The sequence below is a fragment of the Sarcophilus harrisii genome, chromosome 3 (genome assembly GCF_902635505.1).
Source record: "Sarcophilus harrisii chromosome 3, mSarHar1.11, whole genome shotgun sequence".
In the NCBI taxonomy this organism is placed as follows: Eukaryota; Metazoa; Chordata; class Mammalia; order Dasyuromorphia; family Dasyuridae; genus Sarcophilus; species Sarcophilus harrisii.
Genome location: NC_045428.1, coordinates 417,120,141 through 417,132,302, shown reverse-complemented (window position 1 = coordinate 417,132,302; position 12,162 = coordinate 417,120,141). Strand labels below are relative to the sequence as shown.

General features: G+C 33.8%; 1 protein-coding gene across 9 annotated transcripts in view; it reads left to right on the top strand.

Annotated features, from left to right (window-relative positions):
• Positions 1-11,642, top strand: part of PKP4 (plakophilin 4) — a 215,520-nt gene extending 203,878 nt beyond the window's left edge. For 5 of the 9 annotated variants that reach the window (XM_012544732.3, XM_031960639.1, XM_031960637.1 and 2 more), the window contains 6 exons: positions 1,189-1,384; positions 3,568-3,652; positions 3,770-3,887; positions 6,586-6,714; positions 8,573-8,646; positions 10,575-11,642. In XM_012544732.3, the coding sequence (XP_012400186.1) occupies positions 1,189-1,384; positions 3,568-3,652; positions 3,770-3,887; positions 6,586-6,714; positions 8,573-8,646; positions 10,575-10,823 (851 nt within the window). In that variant the 3' untranslated portion in view covers positions 10,824-11,642. The remainder of the gene's footprint in view (positions 1-1,188; positions 1,385-3,567; positions 3,653-3,769; positions 3,888-6,585; positions 6,715-8,572; positions 8,647-10,574) is intronic. The other 4 variants (XM_031960641.1, XM_031960640.1, XM_031960638.1 and 1 more) reach the window with 3 other exon arrangements.
• The last annotated feature ends 520 nt before the right edge of the window (positions 11,643-12,162 follow it).

Sequence of the window (12,162 nt, the reverse complement as noted above, 5' to 3'; positions counted from 1 at the left end):
GTGTGAAATTCAGCGGCAATTTCTCATTTTGCCTTCCCTATCTCATCACAGAATTCATCCACTGATCATCTTTTTAATAAACTGAATTTCTCTGCTTTTCCTATTAATGTTTTCTTTGAGTTTTTCCTCTGACATATATCAAATTATACACATATACAATTAATGCCTCTTTGAATGTTTTTCCCATCTGTTGCTCACCAATGGTATGTAAACAGATGTTTAATAAAAACTCCATTTAAAAGCCATTCAATTATTAGTTCAGAAGAAAATAACAAAATATTTACTCAAGCTTTCTTTAATTTCCTTTTTTCTATAGTGCAATTATTCCTGTTTGTCAGCTAGTAATTGAAAACTAAAAAAGTTGAGATGTAATCTGTTGGAAGGCAGAGAAGTGAATAGAATATCCATAAGACAGCCCTCCTCTGTTCCTATTCCACTCCCTCCCCCCAAGCTTTCCAAATAAAAAGCTTTATTACTATTACTACCCTCTCCTGTGAGGGAAGACAGCCATAATTTTAATTAAATATTTTCAGTTTTGCTTTGAAACTTTCTTTGTTAAAATTACTATTAACATGGGTTCACAGACCCATTTGTTCCTATATAAAATTATCTATACAGATGTAATGAAATTAACTTATTTCCCAACTAGAAAAAATTAATCAGTTCAGTTTTCCATTACGTATTTACAAAATACCAACTACATGCCAGAACAGTAAGATGGTCCTTGTTCTCAATGTGCTTATATTCTGTTAAAAGCAATGTACTTGACCCATATTTGGAGAATAAATTTTTGAAAGCTTCCTGAAAGACTCATGACGGTCTTATTTTTTCAATATCTAAAAATTCCAATAAGAATCAGATTTCCTGTATTCGTTTCAGCTTTTTCTAGCTGATTTATAATAGTTGAAAGTAAATTTGACTATCATACCCTAGTCTCTTCACTTCTTTGTTTATCCCTTCAATAACATAGAGCCATAAACATCCTAAATGATTCTTTAATGTAGAATTTAATGAAATATTAAAGATCACAATAACTATTTAGAATAATTATCATTTTCCATTTAGCTATGAAATTTGCCTTTGTCTTTTTTACTTTTGGAATGTATCTCTTGTGATATATATTATACAACAGAATTTTGCAGTAGCTAGTACATTTTGTAAATGAATTTAATTTTTGTAATTTGGCAGGTAAATATGCTATGCGAGACCTGGTAAATCGTCTGCCAGGAGGCAATGGTCCAAGCATCTTGTCTGATGAGACCATGGCAGCAATCTGCTGTGCTCTGCATGAGGTCACCAGTAAAAACATGGAGAATGCCAAAGCCCTGGCTGACACTGGAGGGATCGAGAAACTAGTGAACATAACCAAAGGGAGAGGGGACAGGTAAGTGTTCTGTCATAAGGAACCACCACTGTGAGGATTCTGTTCCTCTCATCACTATGAGAAAGGATCTTCATAAAAAATGAATTTTCTCCTGAAAATGATTTATTTCTCCTTTCCTTATAAGTTGATAAATTTAGTTTCCCATAGCTGCAATCCGTTTTGTTAGGGGAGCAGTTATCTGGCTTGTATTCCTTTTTTTGTTTATAATACCCACCACTCTCTTGTCAGTGTCACCATTTCTAAAGTGCCAGGTACCAGTATAATAGAATACTGTAGAGTCATTGTTTGAACCTCTTAGCATGAGCTTAACATTGGATATTAAGACCAATCTAGATTAGAACACATCTTCTGTTCACTTACTCCTTTTTCCAAGATCTGCAGTTAACTGTAATAAGGAATACTATATTTGCCTCAGAATTCTACTTTCAGCTGCATAGTATAGCATTAAAATAGGTATATTAGAAAATCAGTAGCACAAGGAATATTTGGGAAAATGCTGTGGCAAGGATCAAAGCTATAACATTGCTTTAGCCTGTTCATTGATCTTAGCCCACTATAGAATTAACCCACAATAGAATTCCCCAAAGAAATCATAGATTGAGAAGACTTGGCATATTCTATACCATAATGATAAATGAGCCCCTCAAAAGAGTGGGATAACTGTCATCTGAAATAGGTATCATCCTAAAACTTACTAATTTATCCTTAAATAAGCCTACTCTCCTTAACAGTACCTACATCAAAACTGCCTAGAAGCATTAGTACAAACCCCATTCTGGAACACATATAACAAAATGAAGATCCCCTTTGGTGGAACGTGCAAATAGATTTTAGTGTTTAGACAAATCAGAAAATGGAAGTTTAAAGTGATACAATAACTACAAGGGATATCTTTCTATCTTCTCACTATCTTCTTCTCAAGGGTTCCCTTGAGATTCTAAACCAAGAGTAGTCAAGTGCAAAGTGTTCCTGTGGTTCAACTAAGTCTGAAGAATTGGGCCAAGAGCAAGGGCAAATTTAGCAATATGAAGACTCCAAAGGAGTCTCCATCACGAGACCCACCATGAACACAGGTGAATATATAGAAGCAGATCATCATTGGTTAAGGTATTTCCGATGTTAAAACCTCGGAAATACCGAAGGCAAGGGATAAAATAAATTGTGACAAAAATTGAGTAGATTATTACCATTATAAGTATCATAGTATATTTTTTTAAAATTCTTAAGCTTTTAAAGTCCAAATTTTGAAGATTCAGAAATTCTCCACTATATATATAAAATAACATGATTGATTTGGAACTAAGTGGTCTCAGCCTCTGATCCTAAACCAATAAAATTCTTGTTTGATGAAGTGTTTATAGAAATTTCAATAGAGATTTTCCAAATAGAAATTTGAATGTAGTAAAGGAAATGGATTATAGTAGATGGCCTCTGAGGTCCCTTTCCAACTCTTAAAATTTGCTTATTCTCCCACAAAACTAAGGGGTTATATTGAAACCAAATTTTGTATGTTAAAATCTATTCTCCAAAAAAAAAAAAAAAAAATTGCATCCTTGAATTTGACTTTTTGAGAGTCAGTTCATGATTTCTTCTAGATTCCCAATTAGCTATTCCCTGTACTGTCAGTTTTCTTAAATATCACTCCTTCATGTGCCTTTTTTCCATCACTAGAAGGCTGACTATAACACTTAGTGAAACATCAGCACCCATGTGAAACATTAGCACCCATTACACATCATTAAGTGATGACCTAGTTCCTTTTATCTTCAGAGGTCAGGTGGACTGATTATTGTTCCTTAGATACCCAGGAGGTAGAAGGTAGGTAATTAATGGCAAAGGAAAAGTTAAAACCTAGAAAAGTTGTATGGCTGATACCTAAGGGAACACTTCCTTTACATTAATTATTACATGTGATGGGGACTTCTTGCTGTGAAAAGCTAGTCACCTTATATGTTCACTTCTAAGTTTCCCCCTCCTCCCAAAGCTTGAGTATGACCAATTCCCAAACATTAGATTACAATGAGCACTTTTCTAAACAGCTTTTGTGTGCTGGAGTTCTTAGAGGGTGACCTCCTGTCCACTGGTATATGAACTGAATCCTGTCAGGTGGAGTCTGATATGTTGCTGTTCAGACTGTTTCAGAGAAGGACCTGAATTCATTACCCTAACTCTCTCTTATATAGATCATCTCTGAAAGTAGTGAAAGCAGCAGCCCAGGTATTGAACACGTTATGGCAATATCGAGACCTGCGGAGCATTTATAAAAAGGTGCAGTACAAAGATAACTCTGGCATAATTATTTGAGAACACATTCCTAATATTTTATAACAAAATGTCATGATTGAATTTGAAAGGCTTTTTTATTTTCTCTTTTAACACCAACAGGATGGGTGGAATCAAAATCATTTTATTACACCAGTATCAACATTAGAGCGCGAGAGATTCAAATCACATCCTTCCCTCTCAACTACCAACCAACAGATGTCACCTATCATTCAATCAGGTCAGTAGGGAACGGGCTCTTAGGAATATATTGGTTTCTGTCCCTCTTGCCATTTTTATCTTGACTAGAGAAGATTATATCTGTCTACTTCAGAACCTACCATTCCCAATCCTTCATTAATCTTCATTTGTCTCTAGAAATTGTATAGATCTTCTCTTATCCTTTAAAGCAGCATTTCTTAATCTAGGATCCACAAATTTGGTAATAGTTGTTTTTTTTGTTTTGTTTTGTTTTGTTTTTGGGGGGGGGAGAATGGGGAGTAAAATATTTTATTGTGTATGTATGGGTTAAAGGAGTTAGTCTTTAAAAAAGTAAAATATGACAGCAAATATGACAAGAGAAAGAAACTAGGCCTCCAGCTATTCTCTCCAGATGAAGGAAAGTACAATAATTAACCTGTAGAGAGAAACAATGTTTTTTTCTAGTTGTTTATGCCTTTTTGTTGCAAGGCAGAATGATTATAACTTTTCCAAAGCCTTAAATTACTACCATAAGAGATTTTAAAGATTATATTTTAATATAATTAGTGATCCTCTGTATTTGATTTTAATGCCTGTTAAAACATTCTTCTGGAAAATGTTTCATATGCTTTCTCAGCCTACCAACACACAAAAAATTTAAGAAGCCTTGGTTTTTACTTGAGTTGAGTTCTCTGTCTGCTATATTTCAGGTTGTAATCACCTGATAACTGATCCTTTGTTTTTCTTAATGTTTAAACCTTTGTAATAAAAAGAGGCTGCAATCTTCTACCTGAAGGAACAATAAACACGGTTGTTGTACTTCAAGCCAAGAATGCTACATCTTGTCAGGGTCACGTGTCACAGGGACAAATAGATGCCCAATAATTTTAGCAATGTGAGTTGGGAACTCTTTCTTTTATTCCTTACTGGTAGGACTTTTAATCTCAGAGAGAAAAGCAAACCCATTTGGCACTAGCAGAAAAAGCATGGAAAATGACTATGAAACCAACAAGTGAGTTTGATAAATATAATTTTTAACTTAAAAAAAGATGACAGTGATGAATTTCTTGTGCTTTATTGGCTTTAAAACAGTTTCGTCTAAATTAGATACCTTCCATTGCACTCTATCCATAGAAGTATAGCTTATTTCTTATGTGTATAAATGTGACTAAAAATGAATATAAGCTTAGTAGTTCTTGTCACATAATCTAACATCTCTCTTTACTTCAAGAAATCTTTTGAAATTATTTATGTCCAGACTTACATGAGCCTTAGCTTTTTTTAAATTATGCTTAACTCCTTAAAGGAAACCCCTGCCTATTTTACACCTTTCTGGGCTCTCAAGTTTAGCCTGAAGCAACTTGGCTTTCTCAAAAGGCTCAACCTTCTTTAGGGAGTGAAGATGCTAGAAGTAGTTTCAAGGGAGCTGTTAGGTGAGATGCCTAGAGGTATTTCTGTTTGTACAGGCACTAATAAGACATGTACGCAGATAATTCTAATGGTAAACAAAATACCAAAACAAGATATGTTTTGGTTTCTGTATTTATCATTCCTTGGTAATTTAATATTAAAGCAGTCTTTTACTTTCATTTCTTAATCTTGCTTTTGGGACTGATGATAAGGTAGCAGGTACTTTCCCTGTGCTTGATACCTTCTTATGGTATTCTTATTTTCAATAAGAATCTGAATGCAGATCCATCCCATGTGATTTGAAATTTTGCTTCTAATTATGTTCATTTTCCTCTGGTAGAATAAATGTTTATGTTAGTTTTACAAATGCTATACACTGCAAAATTAGCATTGGCAAGGATTAAGGTGCATCACTATCAATGATTATCTTTGGCCATGTTAGCAAATAATTAATTGGAGTTTAATTATGATGAAAGCAAGGTGAGTTTTAAAATGAAGGGGGAAAAAGTTTTCTTAAAGTTTCCCATTCAGAATTGAATTATTTCCTCTAACGCTTCAGAAAAAACAAAAAGTGTATATAGGAGATAACTTTTTCCTATCATTAACTATTTTAACCATTATTATAGTAGGCTTCACAGTCTTTTTAAAGGACTGATCTTCCCATTTTCATCAGTTTCACAGTAAGCCCAGACTATTAGATTTCCTAGAACTTAGAATTGACGGCAACTTAAATTATTCTGAAATCCCAGTGCTTCTCACGTGGGGTAGTTTGGAATAATTAGAAAGTAATTTTTTCTTTTAGTAAAGTAAAAATTTCTTTTATGCAGAAATTCAATAGATATATGTTTCAGTGGCTTGTTGATTTTTTTTTTGTAAGTAATTGAAATGAGAAAAAATAGCAAATATAACTCTTGAGTGACTGATATGTTCTTATTTACCTAATTTTGAAAGCCTAATCCAATTCATTGATATTTGAAAATTCATTGACATTTGAAAATTATCCATTTTTTCAGATCACATTTAAAACGGGGAAGCTCATATTTTAAGATAATATAAAGTAGAGCTAGTATTACTAGCTCTACTAGCAGACTCTCTGCCCAAGCTCCAAGATAATTCCATTTAGAACTAGCTATATTTTGCTTCTTGTCTTGTTTAAATGCTTGACTACTCTTACATTTCACAGCAGCTTTCAGATCTGACTTTATTAGCAAACTACTGGGGTATTTCTAATCACTGATCTTTATTTTTCATGGGAGGGTTTTACTGAGACACTAACAATCTTCTTCCTTTCCTTTTCTCTTTCTCCCTCCTTTTTTTCCTTTCTTCAGTTGGCAGCACATCTTCATCACCAGCACTGTTAGGAATTAGAGAACCTCGCTCTGAGTATGATAGGACACAGCCATCTATGCAGTATTACAATAGCCAAGGTGATGTCATACATAAAGGCATATATGCTGGTAAGATACCAGTTAGGTGTATGATGCGGTACTTTGCAATGCTATTTGTTTACAAACACATCCTCTGTGTGGGAAGCTATAATATGAATTATTTGAAAAGTCTTGCACTCCTATATTGAGATATTCCCCCAATAGCAACCTAGAAATAATCAATTCCGTATTCCATATTCCATTTGCATCTGTTACTCCCCACTTTCCTGGCTATTACCTGGTGCTTTTGTGATTTTCAATAAAATGTACTAATTTAGTAAACTTCAGGACCATCACTGACTGCAAAAGGTTTTTGTGTAAGTAAAAACAGGCATATGCTCTCTGGTACAGTTACTTATGTTTCTACTCTTTTCCCCATTTCTACGGTCACTTTATTTCTTTTTTACTTTGTGTATCAAAACTCTACTTTCTTTATGACATTTCTTTAGGTATATCTTAGAGTGGCAAAGTTTCAAAATTCATGAATAAGAAAGAGAAAGATGTGTCTTTGTAGAGAAAAGATTCAGAAAGTAGTAAAATGTATCTCCCATGAGACTAACATGTTTAAATGAATAAAATATTGTTGTGTTAAATTAATGCTTTCATACCTTATATAGAAAGTTTTGTCCAGGATTTGAGAACATGGTCTTTGAATAGTTATAAGGATTTCATATTTTCTACACTCTTGACTGTCTTATAAGTTATAATAACTTTTTAGAGATTTCAAATAAAGCAGAGTGAGCCACAGAAGGAGGTGGGGAAAGGGACACTTCATGTTCAAAAAGCCTATTAAAAAAATAAAAGCTAATGGCAGCTTAACTACTGCTGGGGGAGTAATCTCACTCGGTCTGTTGTCTTTTAAATTGTGATTTCATACAATTGTTTACTAATCGTGTATTGTTACTATGGCAATTAATAGCTACATAGCATTGCAGTTGCTATATTTCAAACATAAAGCTTTTTTCCAAAAAAATGCACATTAAAAACCTGTATTTGTTATTTGAGATTTGCTGCAGCTTTGTTCTAAAGATCCTTTCCAGCTTGCAAACCCTTCTAATTTTTCTATTTGTATCTTCTTTTATTTGCATCAATAAACTAATTTGTTCCAGGTATGTTTTATTTTTCCTCATTTTGTTTTAAATCTATATTTTAACATTAAAAATAGAGTAAAAGAGCTAATTATGGTATCAGAACTCTTCTCATGGACCCTTATGGGAACAAATTTGTCTGTTTCTTGTGCTGTAAGCAGGCATTTGGATTTGCAGCAAGAGTATCATGTGTATTTGTCTTACAAATTAACCCCTTTGAACTCATATTAATCCTCTCTCTTAACTAGAGTGTTAACACAAACTGATATTTTGGAGGCATTCAGCTTGGCATATTATATTTCTCTTCTTTTCCTTAATAATTTAACTTAGAAACCGTAGAAAGACAAATGTTACTCCTATTTCTAGCTTGAAATGTCCTTCTCTGGTCCAAGAGGCAGAACCCAAAAACTCGGCAAAAGAGATCTTTCATATGAAGCTGCTTATGTTTACAAAGATTGAATAACCTCAACAAATGTTGTTCACCCTGCTCAGCAGTTAAGGAGAAAATGTTCTGATAAATTCTGCATTGCCACAGCTTGCATTAGCAGTTTTGTCACAAAAGTATATATGAGGCATATGTTTGCTGTAATCATTAGTCCTTGATGGTTCATAAGAAGTGAAGTTAAGTCTCTGATTCCAAGCTGCTGACTTTTATAAGTCTGAAAGGGTTACAGAGAAGAGCAGGTCTTATCTAGGCTTAATATCAGGACATCATTGGCCATAGTGTAGTCAAACTGCAGAGGCTAATGGATGTAAGTGATGAAGCACTAGTTTTAACTACATAAAATATTTTCTTACAGGCTCCAGCAAACCTTCACCAATTTACATCAGTTCCTATTCCTCACCAGCAAGAGAACAAAATAGACGGCTACAGGTGAATTTGCAATCTCATTTTAAAAGAATACTGATAGCAGGGATCAACAACACATAATAAAATCTTTATGCTAAACTAACATCATTGAGTAGAATCCCTTTCACTTGATATCAGCTGCTTGAGCAAATTTCTTTTCTGAAGCATTCTCAGATCCTTGAGTCTGAGAATTGAAGCTGTTAACAATACCACACAGATGATGGAAACCCATCATCCATTGCTTTCATAATCCATTCTGAAAAGTTTCTAAGCATACTGGAGGTCATTTATCCTGTGATAGCCTTTCCCTGCCCATTTTTGGTCTAAGCTTGAAAATCTTTTCTTTTCTCCTCCTCTGTGTGGGGAAGAGTTAGAGGTCACATCCTTCTCTAACTTCACTGTTCATTTCTGGGAAAGCACTCTCCTCCTTTGCAGCGGACTGTTTACAACTTTCCTGGATAATGGTTTTATAGGACATATTAAGTCCTGGCTGCTCTAGGTTAGTTATTGAAGCCAAGATTTGAGTTAGTCCCTGCTGTCTGCCTGAAGTTGGAATTAAAGGATATTCATAAACTCAGCTCTCTCCTTTAATGATGTGTTGTTTTTCCTTCTGTCTTTGAAGCTATAATCTTAAAAACAACTTGAGATTTTTCTTGAGTTAGTGAAGAATTATTCTATAATTCGTCAAAATTTTAAGAAATTAAAATGTTGAAATTACCTGAAGAAGTCATCCAATTCATCTTATACTCCAGTACAATTTAAGCAAAAACTAGTACCACCATCATTCCTCAAAAAAAAAGTGAAAATTCCACACTCTCTCTCATTTCACAACTTTTACCACAAAAGAAGGTTTTTATATCTACCCTGAACCAATCATACTATAGTTTCTTGGGGGGGAGGGAGGGAAGGGAAAGGGGGAATGTTTGTTTTTTAAGGATTGTAAGAATCATATCTCTAACAAGTTAAAAAGAAAGAGTTTAGACGTAATCTTCTCTGTAATATTGGAAATTTAATCCTATATTGTGGTATTGGCATCACTATATGTTATAATTTGTTAAATGTTGCAAAGTTATAAGAAATTGACATAGTGATGAGAGAATGGAATAATTGGGCCATAAAGCCTAATTTTGTTTTTTAATGATGTTTGAAGTACCAGAATGTAGCATATGCACTGTCATTGTTATCACCTTTCTCCTAACCTGGTATAGTCTTTACATTTTAAATATGTGTGTTAGTATCATGTGTTTGCCTCTCTATCCATATTTATTTCCAGATTATTTTTCCTTTAACTAACGATTGCCTCTGCTTCTATAATTCTTATTCAAAGCAGAATTTTAAAAGCATTTATATCCACTGTTCACCAAAATGAGCAAGGTTGAGAATTGTCTCTTTTAGAATTGTGGGAATCAAAATAGCACCACAAAATAAAAAACGTGTTTGAGTAAAATTTTGAAAATTGACTTCGAAAGAGATTGTACAATTAAATTTTATTGTCTAAGATACATCCCTTCCCCTCCATCACCACCCTGACCAAAAAGAAAAAGTCAAAAAATAATTTCCAAATGATCTGGTTGTACTTTCAAAGCACATGACTGGCAAAATCCTGGCTGATCAAAATAAATGTGCAAAAACTTAACCTTCTTTATCATTCTGTAGGCTTCCAGGTAAAGTACCTGGTATCTGGACTTCTCATAACCCTGATTCTACTCCTACATGATGTCATCAAGTGACAGCTCAATGTATTCACCTGTACATTTAAAGCTGGTTGGGATTTAGGGTTTACAAAAAGTAAAAAAGTCCTCTAATCAATGTACTGAATTCTCTGTCTTGTTTTATCAACATAAGTCCATGAATTACTGTCCTAGACATTTTAAAAGGGAAACACACATGTTTTTCCTTAAATTCACATTTCAAAAGATTACTTTTATTTATTTTTTTCATTTTGTCAACAGCATCCACAGCTGTATTATAGTCAAGATGACACCAACAGAAAGAACTTTGATGCATACAGATTGTATTTGCAGTCTCCTCATAGCTATGAAGACCCTTATTTTGATGATCGAGTTCACTTTCCAGCTTCTGCTGATTATACAACACAATATGGACTGAAATCAACGACGAATTATGTAGACTTTTATTCCACTAGAAGACCTTCTTATAGAGCAGAACAGTACCCAGGATCACCAGACTCTTGGGTGTAGCATCAAGAAACTCAGTAGAGAAACTTTTTTTCTTCCTAATCTTGTTTCAGTTGAGGAGGACAGATACGTTTTCTAATTTGATGGTGAAACATGCAAGTGAAATGGAAGGAACAAGGGAAGAGGCATTTTTTTTATACTTTGAGGAATTATCAGGAAAGTAAGGAAAGCATTGGAAAAGAACTTTATACCTCTGCTTAGGAATTAGATCTAATTACTTGTAGTTCCTGTAGTGTGGTGAAGGTGTGGGCAATGTGATGAAAGGTTTGAGAAATGGGTAAAGTGAGTTGGGAGAATGTGTAGATCAAATCAAATTACAGATGATTTTTATGTGAATAAAAAGTTATGTTCTGATAGTTTGTACAGAAAAAAATAAAATGGATGCCCTTGTTTTATTGCTATTACTAAATGTCAAGATTGTATGCTATTATGTCTTGTAAATTTCTTTTGTTGGTGTAAATATGAAAATGCCACATTGGTTAAAAGTGCCATCATTTGTAATGCAGTGTGTCATTTTAAAAGAGATTTGAAAAGCTAACAATTAAAAAGAAATGGGAGACCCAAGAAACTTATCAATTTTAAAAATACCAATTTTTTTTTGTTTGTTTTTAAAATGAATAGTGTAATTTGGAAGCACAAAGTCCAGTCCAGTATAGCAATGCCATTCCCATTCCCTGCCTTTTTCATAGGACACTTCACTGCCATTTTCTATGCACATGGAAGAAAAATAAATGTGAAAGTTTCATCCATGGAAAAGTGTTCCCTGCTCATTTTTATTTTCTGTATGTAATACGGAGAAACAAATTTAATAAATGTGAAATCTAATTGCATGTTGTAAGCAGCTTAAATATATTAAATCATTTTTACTTTTTTCCTAATTTTATCCACTTAAACATTTTCATGCCTGACTACATCAAAGAATGCCTCGCTACAGTTTCTAGTTTTTTTCCTGAAAAAATATTATGAATTTCATGTACTTTGAAGGCTTATCATGTTTTAATTTGACTACTTGTGTCATAGGCAAACTATCTTCTCACTCCACCCCCACTCTCAGAAATTAGATCTAGCAGTGTGGCTTCCATCAGCTGGTGTAGATTCTGCCTAGCTAGCATTTGTATCAAAGTGTAATATTCACATGAGAACAGTATTTATGAATTTCCCTTGATATACTAATGAATCTAAAGCCCTAGAACTTCAGATCATCTTAAGAAGGGATTTCGTCTAATGAACCTTTGTTGGAATTCCTCAAGAAAAGGTTAAATAGAAGAGTGACATGAAGTAGGGAGTCTTATCCCCAAAGACTCGGAACAATGTCTTCCATTACATGAAGCCATATACAATT